Below are 18,419 nucleotides of genomic sequence, written 5' to 3'. Positions count from 1 at the left end.
TCTCTCTCTCTCTCTCTCTCTCTCTCTCTCTCTCTCTCTCTCTCTCTCTCTCTCTCTCTCTCTCTCTCTCTCTCTCTCTCTCTCTCTCTCTCTCTCTCTCTCTCTGTGTGTACAGTATGATGAAGTCATGTCTGCAAATGTCACAGCTTGACTCGACAGGATTACTACCCTCTCTCTTTTCTCTCTTTCTCTCCCCTCATTCTTTCTTCCCCTCTAAGTTTTCTCTCTACAAAAGTTTCTTCCCAACTTTGTGCTCTTGTGCTCCTCTGTGGGTCTCTTGTCCTCTCTCCCACTCACACACCCACATAGAAATGATCAAGCCCACTCTTCTCCACACTTACAGATACTACACCTCTACATTTTTTATTGTCCCTGCCCACAGAGCTGCCACACACACTTAAACAAAAACATACACCCATACACATTTCACTTAAACACAAACACACACACACATACCCACACCCATAAACATTTCACCTTTGCCACCCTCTCACTCTTAGGTGACGTGCTGGACCATTCTAGCTGCATCTATCCATCCTTTCGTCTTTTATTCTTTTTAAAATCATCCCTCTCTTTTTGCCTACCAATCCTCCTACACATCTCTCTCTTTTCTTTTCCTGTTCACATGCTTCCTGTTTCTATCAGATGACAAGCAGAGAGAGCTAGAGAGGCCAATTAGTCTTGTGTGGTCTAAGAACAATTTCTGCAACAAGCATATCTCCACGGTAGAACCCTGGACTGGTGGTTTGTATGCACATATGTATGTGTACATGTGCATGTTGTTGTTTTTTTTTATTTGGTGGCTGTTTGGGGGGGAAAAGAGGATGTAATACACTGAAATGAGAAGAAACAGTTTTGTACAGATTTCTATAAATATGTTGAAGTGAGTCATGAATATCTCTGCATATTCTAACCATAAACCTGGCTTTTAGAATGCTAAGGAATTTCTACTTTTGAAGTAATACAGTGTGCTTAATGGTGTTGATGATCATTGCAGTAATATTTGACAGCCCAGTGAAGGTATGGAAATGGATGTGCGTGGTTGGCTACTAATGGCAGCAGCTGTCTGCAGAGCAGAGCTATTCTTCACTGGGAGAGAGACAAGGTACACAACCATAAAAACACCAGCTTCAACCTGATCAAACAACAGAAACACTCACTGAATTCAAGCTGCTTTACGAGGCTAGGGATGTATGTGTGTCCGTGTGTTTTATGTTTAGAGTACATTTTTGTTGATGATGTGCTATCCTGCCTGCATTTTGGTAGATTTTAGATTTTATTCAAATTCAGTGATTTACCTCTCACACACTGTCTCTATATGTCTCTTTTTCCCTCTGCCTCTCTGCCTCTCTCTCGCTCTCTGCAAGTGTGTGTGTGTTCGCGGATGTGTCCGTGTCGTGTGTGTGTGTGTGCCTGCTTGCGTGTGTGCTGGCTCTTGCTCATATTCTCGGAGGCCGAGGGGGAAGAGCAGAGCAGATGGCATTGGCAGACTGTTACTCCTAGAGAGAAAGAAAGAGGGATCAACAGAAGAGGAACTAGATGAGAGTACAGAAAAAGGAGGATGAGAACCGCAGATATATGCCCACATTGACAAGGATAAGCAGACAGACACAATAACAGTTATTCCCTGCTGACAGTAGATGAGGACTGGTCCACATAGGAACACCATCCTATGTCCCCTGCTCTGTGATTGGGTGTCCTGTGCACTTGCCATTGAATATCACAGAAAGAGAAAACTATTCTGTTGTGTTTCAAAGCATTTTGGGTACTAGATGCTGCAAATTAACCTGCAAACACAGAACAAAGATCCACTTGGTTTTAGGAACAATTTGCCTAAAAACACAGATGCAGAAGGAGAAGAAAGGATTCCTTTGAGTGTGGTTACCAAGAGCTAGATATCTCCACTGTACTGAGAGCTACGAAAGACATGCTGGCAGCTGTTCAGTAGTCGCAACCTTGTGCCAGGCCGGGCTGCTACTAGCAACCCAAACGCAACCTCGCAAACAGAGGGAGAGTGTGCAAAGTGAGGATGGTGGGATGAGGGATGAGAAGAGGAAGGGTGAGATCATTTTGGCTGCGAAGGAGGGAATACCTGGTTCAGCATCCCATTTTTTTTGGTGTCCTTTCTTTAGCTGAGGTTGTGTGTTCACGTGTGTTTGTCTAAGGGCGGGTGTGCATACGGAGGCTAAGGTGCTAGGCTCACGTGTACTCCCTTGACGTCAGTTGCCCCCTCTATTGTTATGCCATCTCCTGCAGAAAAAAAAGACAATGATAAGTTGTGTGCATGTGCGATATGTGTGTGTTTCAGAGAGATTCTACGAGGGTTTTTTTTTTTTTTTTTTTTTGGGGGAGGGGTGGAGAGGCTCATGCATACCTCATCCTTACATAGGAAGCACTATTTACATATGCCACCAAATTATACACACATACATGCACATACACACAGTTCACACTACAAATCAAATTCTGAACGAGAGAGAGAGAGAGAGAGAGAGAGAGAGAGCAAAGGAGGAGGAGAGAAAAGGATGCTTTAGCAGGTGCCAAATATTGAGGGAGAGGAGAAAAAGCGAGGCAGACAGCGACGGAGGGGAATGGAGCAGAGCTCTCAGTGAGAACGCAGCTACTCCGCCACACGTTTACCCACAGGCAAGCTCTGGTGAGTATCACTCACCACTTTCTTCTTTTGAAAAAAAAAAAAAATGTTTTTCCACTTAGGACTCGAAGTGTTCGAAGCACACGAATACTGTATAAATCAATGACCAAGATATTTAGGCTTGTGCTGTATGATGCCATATTTGGCAATTTCTTTTTCATTTTAAAAACTAATAATGGTATGACAATTTGCAAATTGTTAACAATTAATCATTATTTTATTATCTTTTATCTTTTTTCAGAAATACTTTTGAAATTGCTTTCACATTGAATATGTATCTCTAGTGAATATAAAATAAAAATGCATTTTTACACACACACACACACACACATTTGCATTTACATTTACAAATCTGTTGTATATCAGCCTGTTGTATATTATATTGTCGGATCATGGAAAAGGACTGAATGGTGCCCAGGTGTATCTCTTCATAAGTATCATACTAAGTCTATATTGAGGTACTATAAAGTGCTGCTGACCTGAGAGACCACTGCATGCTGTGAGTGAATGCGGGTGCGTATGAGTTCATCATGTGCATTTCCTTAGCTGTCTGCAGCATCTATATTTCTAAATCACATATGGGCTTCTTTTGTTGGCCTGTGTAAATATTTTGCATGTGATCGCTTCTGTTTAGGTGACTCTGCTGTGCTACTCCAGTTTCTTGTCCCTGACGTGTTTGGGGTCTTGCATCTCGGCTGTGCCATGCTGTGTTCAGCTGTATTGGCAGCACTGCTGCTCCTGCTGGTTCCACTGGAGCCCAGCCATGCCCGAACCCTGCACTCCCCCGACCATGCCATGCAGGTGGGCTGCCTCGGGCATTTCAGCTGGCCTTGGCATGCGTGGAGATATAATTAGGGCCCACCTGAATACACTGTATGTAATTCAATATCACCATTTCAGTACTGAGACCCTTTGATTAATATTTAAGAAAGCCTTCTGTCTTCTACAGTTATGTAGATTTTATAAGCCTAGCTCATGACTTTTAAGTTATCAAGAGGTTTTTTAAGGCTGTAGGTAAACTGTGACATATAGCTTTTGCATTTCTGCTGTTCCCTACTAAAGGTCATTGAGCAGGTCCTGGAGCATTACAATGATCTTTTGACACTAGATGATCTGCAGAATCTCACCAGTGACCCATCAGAGGAACCCGTGCAGCCCTTCAATTCTGGGTTAAAGGTTGCAGAGTCCCCGAAATGGATTGACCTTCCTGTGCAAAGTGAAAACTCCTGGCTCCGTCTCCTTAAGGGAGCTCTGGCCAGTCAAAAACGAGCCTTGTCAGACCGGTCACGACGAGGCTGGAATCGTGGTTGCTTTGGCCTGAAATTAGATCGCATCGGATCTATGAGTGGCCTTGGCTGCTAATGACAGACAAAGGGACAGACCAATCAGAGGTGGCTGTTGACCTGCTAAGCTTCAGGTAAAGGTTGCCTGCAAGCCTAGATCTAGAGTCAGTTTCACCCCTTTACATGATGACCTCCTGATAACTACGTGGTGACCTCCTTATAGTGTTTCACTATGCTTGTATTTTTCAGTTTTAGCAGTTATGAGGTGATGTTGTTTTAGTGTATTGTAAACTGGTTTATTATTAAGTGCTATAACCTGTGTTTATTCGGTTAGGTTCTGTCTGTTCTGTGATAGTAGAGGATTAAAAAATCTGTCATGTTCTTGGATTATTATTTTATTTAGATCATAGTGAATAATTTAAAACTAGATTGTTGTCTGGCATAAGCATAATTTATTAGCAAAATTAACATGGTTCGCTTTATGTTTGTGTATATTGGCATGAATAAAATGTTTCCAAAATCACTGCATTTGAACTGTGTTAAGGATGTCTGCACAGACATTCATGGTGTGAAAATGTATTCTCGGGGGAAACCAAAGCTTACTGGAATAAGTAATGAAGCTGATTTCACAGTTGTAGACTAGCCCAAAGGCCACACTTGCTCTTCCCATGCCCACACACTATCTAGAATATACACCCTTATCACTGTAACAGTGCCGTTATGGGGCTGCCGTCCTGTCATCTTTGAGGAAGAGTATTTTAGCCCAAGTGATGAAATCACTTGATACTGATACTGCCACTATTTTTGACCTAATTAACTAGCCAAAACGAGGCGTGATGGAAGGAATATTTCCAGTACACACTTCATGAAATATATAATAAAAATGGCATATTTCACTGCTAACACATGACTAGACTACATTTTTATTGCACACAAAGCTGGAGCACTTTACCTAGGAGAATGAGCTCGTTTCTCTCTAGGTCTGCCCATCAAACTGCTTTGAAGTAATGCTAATATGACCATAACAGTTTTGTAATGAGAAATGTCTTAAAAGGGATGGAATGCAAACCATGTCATTCCACAAAGAACTTCTCATTCCATATTGATGTGCGTCATTCATGTATTTCACCTTGGGGATATTTTTAGTGCTGCTGTAACGATCACTGTAATGATTTCCAAAGGGTTTAAGAACTGCATGAGAGAGAAAAAAAAAAAAAAAAAAAAAAAAAAAAAAAAAAAATATATATATATATATATATATATAATTTTCTTGTCAGTAATTCTTTTTACTGTGTCTGTTTGTGTAGGTGTCAGAATTATGAATTTAACCATCTCCCTTAAATCCCTTACATATAACGCACTACATATCTCTAGCAGCCAGTCATGATGTATGAAAGCCTTCACCCAGGGGTGTATTCTTTAACATTCTCTGTACATGTATTAGATTTGACAGCCTGTCTATAAGTACATTAGATACACACTCAAAGCAGATTCCTTTTGTTCCATATCCTGCAGTAGGGCTGCATATTTCTTGGAATGTTAGATTCAAGAAATGTTATACTCACTTTATACTGAGACACAATTCTAAGAATTTTTAGCCAATAGCCATAGTCATGAATTAGTTAGCATACCTATCTAAACAATAAACAAGAAAAATGTCTAAAAATGTGCTTGCTTTAACATTGGAAAATCACTGTTGTAACCAACAATCCAGTTCTCTTGGGTTCTGAAGCATTACATACTGGCATAAGCTCCCAGGTAGAGTCAGGTAGAGGGAGAGGAGCGTGCAGGAATAAGACTGTTCTGCAAAGCCACTGCTCATACATTTTCAGCAGCAAAGGCTTCACATCAGTAAATTAGAAACATTTTTTGAAATATTTTCTGTACTTTTCATAGCAAGAAAACAGATACATACAGCTAACAGTGTGCCAGTAGCTTTGTTCTCTAGATTATTTTCTCTGTTGTTGCTCTGTTGATACCTCTGGTGAAGAGTTTGTTTCATTTGTTTGTTTCAAGTTTATTTGATATGTGCACAGAGAGTCAGAAACAGTTGTACATTGCGCTCTAGACCAAGAATATATATACAAGCTCGGGGGAAGTAGTGGAAGTGGCTGATATGTAAAAATTTCTACTAATGGCTGGAAAAGTCTGGCTTGAAAGAAAGCATATGAACAAGCTGAATGGTAAAGGACCTGAGCTTGAAGGAAAAACACTGCCCGGGGGAGGGGCACCCATTCCTCCCCATGCATTACTGTGGGAGTTGTCTACTATATAACTTGCAAGAGATGTAGTCAGCTTTATATTGGAGAAATCAAGAGAAGGCTTGCTGATCAGTTTGTTAAACACCTTCAGACCATCAGAATTAAGGATTTGTCATTTCCAGTGGCAAGGCATTTTAATACTAATGGATATTCCATTAATATATTAATTATAAGTGTGTGTGTATCTGAAAGAGATTCCAGTTGAGTAACTGCAGTATACTGTATTAGTAGTAGTTAAAATCATACCATGATGGCTTCTAAAGTTCCAAGAGTGTAGATCAGTTCTTTTTCTAATTTCATTGCAACACAAAATTCTTTAAATTGATGGATTTTTAGCAAATTTAGAAACCAAGCTCCATTCACACAGATATGGAGAAAGTGACAACAGGGTCATAACTTTTATTTTAAAACATAGTCTTTCAGTTTGAATAACTTATTATTTTTTAGGTAAGGCCAGAAATTCTTAAATGTTCTGTATTTTGTGTTTCAGAGGCTTGCACTCATTGTGGTTTATAAACTGGACAGTAGTGGAGACTGTCCTGAGATCAGGACATTCCAGTTTATCCAGTTTATCAAAGACCTAAATGCAGTTTATCAATACTACCATGAGGTGGCAGAATTTCCTATTTCAAACAACTCAAGTCCTATCTGGTCTGCTCACAAGAAGATACTGGACTCTGAGCTATAGTCCAAATTATACAGATAACAACTATACTGCCTCAAAACTAAAAGTTAATCTATAACACACTCAAATACACACAGTCTTGACCAAAGAAAAATGGCCAGTTTAGCCAAAGATTAATTGATAATTAAAAAAGGGGAAGGGCTAGATAAGGTAATTACTCAGATGAAGTAAGGACCAAGGTCCCATGAAAAAGAATTTATATTTTTAGTAACTGCTATTGAACCCTAGCAGCAATCTCATCTGCTTGTGGTGAATGGCTGATAAATTCAGGAGTACATGTGATTTGAATGAATTGCCCTGTTTCAGCTGTCTCTGAGCGAGGTGGCAAACTCAGGGCTCTCCACTGGAGCAGATAGCTGTACATGTAAAAAGTGTGGGGTCAGCCCTCAAGCGTTTGTTTATTTTTAGCCTGGCACCCCTCCAGCACATTCTTTGAGCTGGATATAAGGGGGCAAAAGAGGGACAGATGGAATGGGTCTGCACTTAGAAACCTGAACATGCAAATGTCTACACACTGGCAAAAATCAAACTTTGTTAATAAAAATGCAAAAAATGAACACATACATAAGAGTTGTGTTGTATTTTGATTGTCTTTGATGTCAGCTATAATTTGTGAGTATGTTTTATAAGTATATTGCATTTCTCATACTTATTTACATTGTGTAGCATTATGTACCTGTAATGTATGCAAATGCCTGGATTGTCCTAGGCAAGAACTGTAGTTTGGTTGTCTGATACTAACTATTCATGCATGCATAAAATAAAATGTTCTTCCAATTTAGAGCATCAGTAGCAAGGTATGCTGTGCTTCTCTCCCTTTGATGTGTGCCTGCAGCAAACCCTGCAAAAAGTCAATGGATACTAGCCAGTGATTATACAGGTATGGCATAGATGCCACTTCACACAGCTCACTCTTTCCTGATAAGAGTGGGAATTCTACTAATGTACTGAGGACAGAGGAACTCTGTCAGGGTAAAGCAGTGTAGGATTAGATCAGGTGGGGTTGTGACCCTACTACCCAGCTTCTTATTTTAGCACCCCATCTGCAACACTATTTGACCTTTTTCTGTGACCTTAAGACTTCAGACCATCAAGTGATGCCAAGAGGAAGAGGGTTCACAGCAGACGCCTTGGAAGCATAAATATGTAAGTGCAGAGACTTCTGAACACACATTATTGCATCTGTGACCTAAATACTGTACAGAGAGACTGGCAATCCCCGCAGAGTCTCAGATTAAAGTAAAGTAAAATAAAATTCTCTAACACCTTGTTGTAAGTAAGCCAAATGCTGAATTGTACAATCCATTATCAGTTTTCCTGTGAATGTGATCTTTCCTTTTGTACAGACTGCTGTTTACTTCTGCTGCAAGAGAAACTATGCTGCTAATTTTAATGATCTACAATTCAAATATTTAATACGCTAACTGTGATCTGATGCCACATAGACATTAATATACAAATAAAAAATTAACTAATTAATTAGTTTGTATAAACAGATTGGGTTCTAAAATGGAAATAGTGGTATTATTCTCAGTAAAAAAAATTAAAACTATCTAATCATTAAGAATAACAGAATGATGATTTGTATGTTCACTCTTTTCACAGTAACATAACAAACATACATCTTATGCCTCTTACATAAGCTCTTTCACTCACTCACTCATTCACTCCCTCAGTGCACTGCACATGCACTGGTGAGATGCATACCGACGCAGGACTGTCAGAGACAACACAGCACAATCACACAGGCAGCAGGGCAGGGTCAGAGGCCCAGAAGGTGCTGCAGAGATGGCTTAATAAAAGTGAAGGGTCATGGTCTTTCTGGTAAATGTCATCTACTCAAGAGGAGAGTGATCTGATCCCCTGCTCCAGGCTCTTTTTCATTCTCAGTTTGTGCTGGGCTAGAAGGTCAAAGTGAGACAAGTAAGATCCCTCTGGATTTCTGCCTATCAGGACTGTTCTGTTGGGACCATTCAGAGTTGGGTCCTTAGCAGGTTTTTATACATATTCTTTTATATAGTACTGAAAATCACAGTCATAAATTAAAGGGAAAAAACTATTTCAAGATCTGACATGAGTGATTCTACTGTTCATGTAAGATGATGCTGGACTGAGAAATAGCATAATACTCCTTAGGCCCTTGTTGTTCTACTGATATTAAATTTTCTATCTATTATAATTGCATTAGTTTGAAGTCAAAAAAAGGTTTCTTAATTTACTTAGGTTTTACATTTGTCACTGGTTATTTAGAGATATGTAAAATAGTGTGCTAGATGTAAGCAACGTTAGACCTGCAGCATGACCTTGACATTAAAAAGGGGTGGACCAATTAAGTGTTAAAGTCAAAGAGGCGGGGATAACATAACACATCCAGCATAAATTCTGAACAGGCCTAAACTTCTTCCCCACTCCCACAAGTGTTGGAACGGACGGAGGCCGCCGTTAAACGGTAAAGGAATTTTCTTCTCGCGTTCAGGAGCATGTTGTACTATCGTTTAAACTAGACAGCTCTAAGAAACGTTTAGGTTCGTCATAGCCGTAAGTATGCGTAAGCAATGCATAGGTCGCTGAATATAGACGGTGAAATTTCTCAAACTATGGTTTACCCGAAGCTTTCGGGTTTCATTTCTTATTCAAGTTTGAAGAGTTTCAGCAACGATGGAATACTTATTTTGTATAGTACTAAAACGCAGTCTTGGCTTCTATTTTAAAATGTTTTAAGTATGTGTCCCTTGTACGAGTTTGGCACTGTTCACTTGAGTGCTGCACAGAAAGCTGAAATTCATGTGTGTATGTATGTATAATATTTTCACCACTTTTTTTAGTGAATATGGAATTGTGCTCCAAGCCTCGTCAAAGCGCCACAGGATTATACTTCCTGATTTTTCACCTTCACTACACAGGAACCTGATCTAGTCTTATGCCACCTACTAGAATGTCGAAATATTACCTTGCCCTGCTTTTAGCGCAGTTTCAACTTTGCCTTGAGTTAATGTCGGTTACTACCTGTTAATCGACTGCTGGTGTAAGATTTTAAAAAATGTAACTTGTCCTTTCTTTGCAGAGGACAAGACAAGACCGGAGCAGACAACATGGTTAAAGTCGGCATCAACGGGTGAGGCGTTTTACACTGTGTACAGTAAGCTACAAAATGTAAAGGTATCTGTTGGCCATAGTGCAGTCCTGTTGAGTAGACACCTGCCGCTTTCTGTGCTTTGGAAAGATCAACAGGCGTCTTAGAATTTCTCAAGCGGAACTGAAGTAATCGAAGTATGACGTGATAACACTTAACCTGTCGCAACTCGGATGTTAACCTTCAATTTGATTACCTGGCCTATTTGTATACCTTTTCATGGGAGTGGTTTATTGCGTTACTTGCTATTACTGTTTGCGACGCGCTCGCCATGTCAGCATGACGTGTGCGCCAAATCAACTCTGTACATCTCATACTGCAGTGGCAACTTATTTGCCAAGGTTAGTTTGCCTTTTGAAATTTCCCTGTACCCCCTTCTATAGGCTTGCCTTAACGTTTCAGCCGTGCGACGCCGGTTGACCGAACTCTCAGGCGCCAGCTGTCATGGGCTAAAACGCACTTGGTGTGCGATGAGAAATGTGATCCTTCTACATAGCTCGGAGGTCATGGCTGCATTCGTATACAGTGTGCTACATGTACTCTGCTAATGTTTTAGGATCCCCCTTGGAAGGTTTGGTTTTACAGCAGCAATGAGTCATTTGCATGAGTTGAGACTTGATGCACTTGATGATCCAGATAAGCAATTGTTAATGCGTCTGTCTTGAAGTGGCCATTGGCTCCATAAACTTGTTCTGTTTTCTGTCAATTTTTGTTCTGAAGACTTGGGGTTAAACTGTAACTAGTTGCTGACCAAACATTCCCTTTCTTGCCATTCTAGAATGGGACTTTAGTCTAGTTTCTCAATTTCATGCCTGTGTGCATGCATTTTGAACCTTTTGTTCCTGCATTTGAGGTCATGTCACCATCAGGCACTAGTGTCCCTAGTTCAGCAATGCATGAGCTGAATTTCTACTCTACTACACCTCCAACAGATACTGTAGTTGATGTGCCAGTTTACTGTTCATCCATTCTGAAGTCTGACTACTACCAAAGCATTGTACTTGCCATTAAAGGCAATGCCTATTCATGTCAAAATCATAAGCTGGTGTATAGTATGGGTGGCTGTCAAGTTTAGTTTTGCCCTGTAGCCTAGCTACATTTCCTGTATAGTATGAACTCTCCTGACTTAAGTGTAGGTGGTGGCTTTCTCTTTTGATGCAGGAAATGGCTGTGATTTGCTCTGAAGGTGGGGTTGTAAGACTTGGCAGTGTAGTTCTACCATCTAGTGGCTTTTAAATCTCACATGGCCTGCAATCTGAAGTATTTAATTTCTTGAATATCCAGTATATGGTAACTGCAGGCTACACTCTGCAGTGGTGAAACACTGATCTTTTGATTACTGTAGAGGTGTTGGGAGCTGCAGATCTTTAAATTTGAAGCAATTGGTGACTTGTAGGTCCTGAGCAGACTCTTCCTGTGTTCCAGATTTGGCCGCATTGGGCGTCTGGTGACTCGTGCTGCTTTCCACAGCAAGAAGGTGGAGATTGTTGCCATCAATGACCCTTTCATTGACCTAGACTACATGGTGAGTTTGCCCTTGATGCATTTTCAAATGACTTGGAATGCCATGAATAGGTTTTCCTTTAATGCTGATGAGCAGTTGAATACTGGTTCCAAATACTTAAACTTTGGCTTGACCTCACCCTTTCCATACTATTTTATCCTGACTGCTGTTTTTTGACCAGGTGTACATGTTCAAGTATGACTCCACCCATGGGCAGTACAAAGGGGAGGTGAAGGCTGAGGGTGGCAAACTGGTCGTTGATGGACATGCAATCACAGTTTTCAGCGAGTGAGTTGCTTTGTATACATGTACTTACAAGGATTCTTCATGTTGTCACCTGACTCCCCCTCTTTCACTCTGCAGGAGGGACCCAGCCAACATTAAGTGGGGTGATGCTGGTGCCCAGTATGTTGTGGAATCTACTGGTGTCTTCACTACTATTGAGAAGGCCTCAGTAAGTGAGCTTGTGCTAAATGACTCAAGTAGAATAAACTGGCCCATCTTGAGTTTGTAATGCATGTGTCCTGTGTCTGATCTGTGCACTTTGCTCTTTCCTTAGGCTCACTTGAAAGGTGGTGCCAAGAAGGTGATAATCTCTGCCCCCAGTGCTGATGCCCCAATGTTTGTCATGGGTGTCAACCATGAGAAATATGACAAATCCCTTCAAGTAGTCAGGTAAAGGGCCTCAGCTAACCAGCTCTTAAGTGAGCTATTCTTACAGGGTTAAAGATCTGCACTTGCAGTCAGTGGTCAATAGGTGGCATGCTGGCACAAACATTGTGCAGAAGTAACTCACTCCATTAACTAGGATGTCCCTACATAAGAGTACTTCATACAAATTTAAGTGTATGATCTGATTATCTCCCTCTATAGCAATGCCTCTTGCACTACCAACTGCCTGGCTCCTCTGGCCAAGGTCATTCATGATAACTTTGTCATCATTGAGGGCCTTATGGTAAGACTTTAAGCATGATTCCATTGTGGTGTAAACATTTAGTCTTGCAACTTTAGAACACCATCTTTTTAAAATGAATCCCTTTTGTCTAATACAATCTCACTTTCAGAGCACTGTCCATGCCATCACTGCTACCCAGAAGACAGTTGATGGTCCATCTGGTAAACTGTGGAGGGATGGCCGTGGTGCCAGCCAGAACATTATCCCAGCCTCCACTGGTGCTGCAAAGGCTGTGGGAAAAGTCATTCCTGAACTCAATGGGTCAGTTCAGATGTCATTTCAAATTCTAAACACATTTCCTGATGGAATGTTCAAGCTTCATTGTCTTTTAAATCCTGGGAAGTCTGTTTTGGCCACTACTACATTTTGATGCAGACTTCCCACACTTGACTTTTAAAACTAAAGGCAATGGTTAACCACTGAACAGTTAGGATAACACCAGTTCCTTCTCCAGTAAACCAACTCTCCTAATGTGAGGGTGAGTTGATCTGGAGTAAAAGCCAGGCTTCTTTCATTTTGTCATATACTAACCCTGTGTTTACTGTTTCAGCAAGCTGACTGGTATGGCCTTCCGTGTTCCAACTCCCAATGTGTCAGTGGTTGACTTGACTGTTCGTTTGGAGAAGGCGGTGAGTACACTGCTATGACTGCCTGCATGTGCTGCTAGATTTGGTAAAGCCTTCACCCATTTAGTTGGCTTGCATAGGGGCCAATGACTACCTACTAAAGTCTTGGAAATGTGTGGGGTGTTTGATGGCCACAGGTTCCCTGGCTTGCATGAATCTGACTGAGCTTATGGTTGGCTTTAGATTTGTTAGGCCACTTCCCCTTACTTGTGGCCCTAAGGGGGATGGTGGTGAACTTGTCCATGAATGTGAAAGGCAGTGCTTTTTGCTAAATTGAGTTCTGTTGTACAGATTTGTTCAGCTGCCTAAATATTTGCATGTGTAATACTCCCTTTTCACTCAGGCTAAGTATGAGGACATAAAGAAGGCAGTCAAGACTGCAGCTGAAGGACCCATGAAGGGCATTCTAGGATACACAGAACACCAGGTATATGCCAGATCTCTCACTGCTGCCTCCTAGAGCTTCCCAACTAGTCCCTTTCTCAATATCCATTGAAGTGCAACAGGGTATAGTACTAGCAACTTATCCAGGAAGACTGTCTGTGTACATGGTATGAGCTTTAATTCTGCTACTTGGCTGCATTGTTCCAAGGTTCATGACTACAATTATCTGAATACAATGTTCCTAGTTTCCATGCTTGTGGGTTTTTTTTTTTTTTTTTTTTTTTTTATAAACCTACCAGTCTTGTCCTCATAGGTGGTGTCCACAGACTTCAATGGTGACTCTCACTCCTCTATCTTTGATGCTGGTGCTGGAATTGCCCTTAATGATCACTTTGTCAAGCTGGTGGCATGGTATGTGTTAAGTGAGCATTGAAGCCTTTGCATTGGTTTGGTATGGATTTATTCAGTGACTGTTCCTTTCCCCTAGGTATGATAACGAGTTTGGCTACAGCAACCGTGTCTGTGACCTGATGGCTCACATGGCTTCCAAGGAGTAGATGTGACCACTGACAACCAACATATTCTCCCAACAATTACAAAAGTGCTTGAAGTACTGTGCTTTAATTTGAAGACCAATTTTTTTTTTTTATGAAAATGCCCTGTTTTGAAGTGGACACAGCATCTGTCTGCTTAAATGTGTGGTGGAATAAAGTCCTCTGCTGTGAACTGTTGAGATTTCTTGCATCCTTAGCCTTGATGTGCCACTCCCACACTAGCTAGCCTTGAACTAGCTGTAAGACCTGAATCCAGCCTGGGGCTTTTGCTGGATGGAGTTTGCTGAAGGTGGCAGTGAGCAAGCATGTACTTCAGCACAGTGTCATGCAGGCTCTTCATTATGCACTCATCTAGTGTAGGATTTCATTTCCAATTGAAGGAATTGGCTGTATTGTGTTGCTTGCTGTGGTCCAACTGAAGGGGGGGGGAATTTGAAATATTCTGTAGCCAATCTGTCAAGTGTTCTGTGCAAATGCATACCCTTTTAAAATTGCTAGGGAATGCAGCCCACTTGCACATTTTTCAAATGGTTATGCAAGTGAAATCAATGCCATGAACACTGCACCTTGCTAACAAATATGGTCATGCTGGTACCTTGGTTTAAATCCTATTCATGCTAACTTGAACTGAAGGGTGGACAGATTTTAGTATATTCAACTAATTAACTTCACCCCTTTTACTTCTCATATCTGTACCCAATACCAGTTCTTCATTAAAATACCACTTCATTAATAATGCATACCCACATACTGGTATTAAATTATGCTTAATGCTGAAGCTGAGGAAGGATTGAGTGCTTGGCCATGATTATGAAGAACAGGGGGGTGGTGATGGACTAGAGCTGTGTGCCTTTATTTTCATGTAGATGGAGAAAAGGCCATTTGGCTCTATGGTAGGACAATTTAAAAGGATGAGTGGTTAACCCCTTACATTCAAAGGCCCAACCTGTGTATTTTTCTTTTTTGGAACCATACCCTGTCCATATTCATTTAAATATGAACTTTAACTGCATCTAGTCTCACAGCAAGTGTTCAAATGAAAGTGTGCAGACTCTAGTGTCCCTCTCTTGTTGCTCAGGTTTACTGAAACACAGTAAAGAGATGGAACATTTCAGTCATTGAACATATGTACCATGAGAAAGGTGAGGGCTTTGTGCTTTGGAGATGGTGATGGCTGCCTATCTTAAAGCATTAGTCCAGAGAAATGAAACTGGTGAAGAGGACTGACCCAAAATGTACAACCCTGGAACACACTGCATGCAGCCAGCCCAATGGGATGGACTCAAAGGGAGAGAGGCCAAATATGAAAGGGCTACTGGTATGAACATACTTTTCTTAAACTTGGTATAATTGCTATGCCCTGAAGCAATGCATATTAATCCAATTTTTTTGTTAGGAAATGTGATGCAATGTCTATTGTAAATACTATTCATTCCTGAACATGAAGTAAAAATTATCACACACTGCAAGTGCCATACTTTGAACTATCATACCTATCTTCAAAAAAGAGACCATCAACTAATAGTGCTTCCATATTCCAGCTGTCATATCCTCAAATGTTTACTACACACAAATCCAGTCACCAGATGTCTGATATCTGGCCAGCTAGTCAGCAAGACTCTTTGTCCATAAGCATACTTCACTGCACGTGTCTAACCAAAGTTTTGAGTGTATGCATTTATTTCTTATTAATACTGTTACCATCTGGTATTAATGATTTGATGTTTCTGCATATTTTCATCTTATTAACCTGTTTATTGATAATATAAATCTATTAATATGTAGAGTCATAGTAATTGTAGGGGGTGGGGTTAAAATCACCCTAACTATAAAATAACCCATAGATAGCTACACATAGTGTCCAAAGCAGAGTGTAGCCAGTTTTTGGTCATGAGCTCAAAATCTCTAAGCTTCTGCCTGTTCCACCAGTGATTCAGTAACACCATCCCTATTCCTGAAACATTCCTCCTAACAGTAAGAGTAAGAAACAGAGGTAAAATAATAAGTTGCAGAAGGATGATAGCCATATAGAGAAAGAATTGTGGGTATGTGTGCAGAAGTCCTCTGCCTCTACATACATCTGGTGAGTAGATATATTTCCTTATATCATTATCACACACCTCCACACTAAGCTATATAAGTTGCATGTATTTGTATAACCTGTCATGATGTTAAAAGCCTTTCCCCTTTTATAGCTAATTATCTAATATTGTTTTTGCCTGAAAAAAAACCTTCTAAGTAATAGTGTTATGTAAAGGTGTGAAATATGGCAGACTAATACTGCTGTGAATTATGTACAGTGGTTGGCTTCCTGGAACATGTGATGCTGAGATCATGCCAAATCAGCCGATATAGAGATAGATGGAAGACAGGACTCACCTGTGATGATAAGGATGATTGCTTCAAGAGGACCAGCTGCTGGGTGTGGTGGGATTGGTAGATAGGTGGGATAGCAGGATCCGAGAAAAAACCCTTCCAAGAGCCAATCATTCCCTCAGACATGAGCTACCAACAGAGAACCAGACAATAAAGAAAGGAATCACTGTCACAAAGATTAATTTCACTCTCAAAAACCATCTGAGATTGCAACTTCATTTTCAGTAAAAGTACCATAAAATATCAACATCAACAACAACTTTATGGAACACAAAAATGTTATATTTCTGTAAGCTAATACCATGAAATTTTAAATGAACCAAATCAGACAAAAGCAAAAATGATGTTTACACAGTAAAAACTACTGCAAGTAAAGAATGGCATAGAGAAGATAATACATTATCCAGAGGTTGAACTATGAGAAGAGAAGACCAGCCTGTTAAACATTGAGGACATGGACAACTTTGAAGGTTGAGGTTTTTAGTTTTTCTATGCTTCTCCAAAAAAAGATATGTTCCCTTCATCCTCTCCAGCCACTGCAATAAAGGCATCAGTGACATCTCAGAAGGCCTACTCACCCTCCATTCAGTTATTCACTCCTCATGTCTTCTGTCACTTCTGTCACACTTCTGCCAGTCTCTGCCACTTGATTTCCAGGCAATTTTAACCCATCTTGAGCTTTTATTGTGGTTTGTTCTTCTGTTTTCAATCTCTTTTCTATGAAGAGCAAATCAGCTTGGCTCTGGTCAATCTGATCAGTTCATTAATGTGTACAGAGTGAGAAAGACTTTTTTGCCCTCCACCACCTCTATGTTTCCTCCTCTTGTTCTTTGTTGTGCTGTTGTCTTCCAAGAAATCTCTCAAATGTTTTATAGGTGTGTTTGTGGAAGTGTGTGTTTGTGTGTGAATGAGTGATAGACATATTCTACTTATATGAGCCCAGCTCCAGATAGGCAGAAAGAGGAACCATTGCAACTGAAGAAAGCAACTGGACACAGGCTTAAAAGAGAACACACACACAGGCACATGTTAATTTAAGATGCATCCATCAATAGATAAATGTTTGTTTAATATTATTTTTTAAAAGTGGTCAATTTTAAACTGCACTATCGTTAGAAGTGGTTTTAAGTGCTTTAAAGCTGTGCTTTAATACTGAGAAACATAAATACAACAGTCCATATAGGCATAGAGTACTTAGATATCAGTACAATCAGATGCAGATTTGGTAGGCTTTTCAGAAAGAGGAAATCAGCGGATGGGCATTCCTCAACGCCATCGCGGACACATAGGCCAACCTGCAGAGGGAGCAAGAGAGCAAAAGACTGAAGGCGAAGGAGAAAGAGAAGGAAGGAAATGAATTCACCTTCAGCAACTTGACAGGAATAAAAAGCCTGCAGCCGAAGTTTTTTAAAGCCTACTTGTATTTAACAGCACTTGTACAGGTAAAATGCAGTAGAACGGGAAGAAAGCCCTGCTTCCGGTTCTTCTTGTACGCCCCGTGGTATGATTTTTCCCAGAGCTACTTCCAAGGACTGTCCCTAAGGTCATTTGCATTAGATAACATGCTATTATTGTACACACTATTTGCACAATAAATATTATTCTACATTAGCATGTAGTTAGGTGAGTTGTGTATATGTAAATACACAATATGTAAATTCTGTTTGCGGTTGACTTATTAAAAAGGTAAACGAATCCAGTTGATTCTCTTTAGTGCATGCACAAAGTACATCCACAAAATATTTATATAGTTTATAACAAAGTTTTGTTCAGCCATAGTATCGTTGCTCATGTGCTATGTGTTCGTTATCTCTTAGATACAGGCTATTTTATAGATTAAAAATATACGTAACCTTTCAAAACTACTTTTCCAAACGTTTTGCCTGACTAATTTTCTGCTTTTCTGAGACAACGTCATGCGACTTTCGTCTGTGTGACGTAGCTCTGGTGTTTACCGTAAGTATGTTAGTTTAAAAGAAAAATAAACATATAATAGAAGAGATAT

At 40.3% G+C, this 18,419-nt stretch overlaps 2 protein-coding genes and 1 long non-coding RNA gene across 6 annotated transcripts; 2 read left to right on the top strand and 1 right to left on the bottom strand.

Annotated features, from left to right (window-relative positions):
- Positions 1-1,683: 1,683 nt before the first annotated feature.
- LOC113575256 lies at positions 1,684-18,364 on the bottom strand. 2 transcript variants are annotated; one of them, XR_003410393.2, is made up of 6 exons: positions 18,268-18,364; positions 17,833-17,952; positions 17,623-17,709; positions 16,993-17,413; positions 16,418-16,543; positions 1,684-2,250 (listed from the first exon to the last, which is right to left on the bottom strand). It is a non-coding gene; the product is annotated as an uncharacterized LOC113575256 (long non-coding RNA). The 2 variants fall into 2 exon arrangements; XR_003410392.2 differs by lacking the exons at positions 1,684-2,250; positions 16,418-16,543; positions 16,993-17,413 and having other exon boundaries at positions 17,467-17,709.
- Positions 2,363-4,459, top strand: wu:fj39g12 (uncharacterized protein LOC563937 homolog). 3 transcript variants are annotated; one of them, XM_027006657.2, is made up of 4 exons: positions 2,485-2,656; positions 3,055-3,166; positions 3,288-3,454; positions 3,716-4,459. In XM_027006657.2, exons 3-4 carry the CDS (start codon positions 3,356-3,358, stop codon positions 4,013-4,015), a joined length of 399 nt encoding a protein of 132 aa, XP_026862458.2. In that variant the 5' UTR covers positions 2,485-2,656; positions 3,055-3,166; positions 3,288-3,355; the 3' UTR covers positions 4,016-4,459. The 3 variants fall into 3 exon arrangements, with proteins under 3 accessions (XP_026862457.2, XP_026862458.2, XP_026862459.2); XM_027006656.2 differs by lacking the exon at positions 3,055-3,166 and having other exon boundaries at positions 2,363-2,656; XM_027006658.2 differs by lacking the exon at positions 3,055-3,166 and having other exon boundaries at positions 2,485-2,646.
- gapdh (glyceraldehyde-3-phosphate dehydrogenase) lies at positions 9,269-14,215 on the top strand. The gene is made up of 12 exons (XM_027006655.2): positions 9,269-9,331; positions 9,947-9,997; positions 11,441-11,540; positions 11,701-11,807; positions 11,883-11,973; positions 12,079-12,194; positions 12,393-12,474; positions 12,584-12,735; positions 13,025-13,103; positions 13,444-13,527; positions 13,798-13,895; positions 13,972-14,215. The coding sequence occupies exons 2-12, from the start codon at positions 9,975-9,977 to the stop codon at positions 14,039-14,041; spliced, it is 1,002 nt and encodes a 333-aa protein (XP_026862456.1). The 5' UTR covers positions 9,269-9,331; positions 9,947-9,974; the 3' UTR covers positions 14,042-14,215.
- Positions 18,365-18,419: the final 55 nt, after the last annotated feature.

Source organism: Electrophorus electricus, chromosome 10 (genome assembly GCF_013358815.1).
Source record: "Electrophorus electricus isolate fEleEle1 chromosome 10, fEleEle1.pri, whole genome shotgun sequence".
Taxonomy (NCBI): Eukaryota; Metazoa; Chordata; class Actinopteri; order Gymnotiformes; family Gymnotidae; genus Electrophorus; species Electrophorus electricus.
Note: the sequence above shows the minus strand (reverse complement) of the source record. Positions and strands in the feature narration are given on the sequence as shown.

Coding starts and splice junctions, on each gene's coding strand:
- gapdh (XM_027006655.2), top strand. CDS start 9,975: ATGGTTAAAGTCGGCATCAACGG. Junction 11,808..11,882: donor GCAATCACAGTTTTCAGCGA/GTGAGTTGCTTT, acceptor TTCACTCTGCAG/GAGGGACCCAGCCAACATTA. Junction 13,896..13,971: donor TTTGTCAAGCTGGTGGCATG/GTATGTGTTAAG, acceptor CCTTTCCCCTAG/GTATGATAACGAGTTTGGCT.
- wu:fj39g12 (XM_027006656.2), top strand. CDS start 2,431: ATGCACATACACACAGTTCACACTACAAATCAAATTCTGAACGAGAGA. Junction 2,657..3,287: donor TTACCCACAGGCAAGCTCTG/GTGAGTATCACT, acceptor GCTTCTGTTTAG/GTGACTCTGCTGTGCTACTC. Junction 3,455..3,715: donor CCCCCGACCATGCCATGCAG/GTGGGCTGCCTC, acceptor TCCCTACTAAAG/GTCATTGAGCAGGTCCTGGA.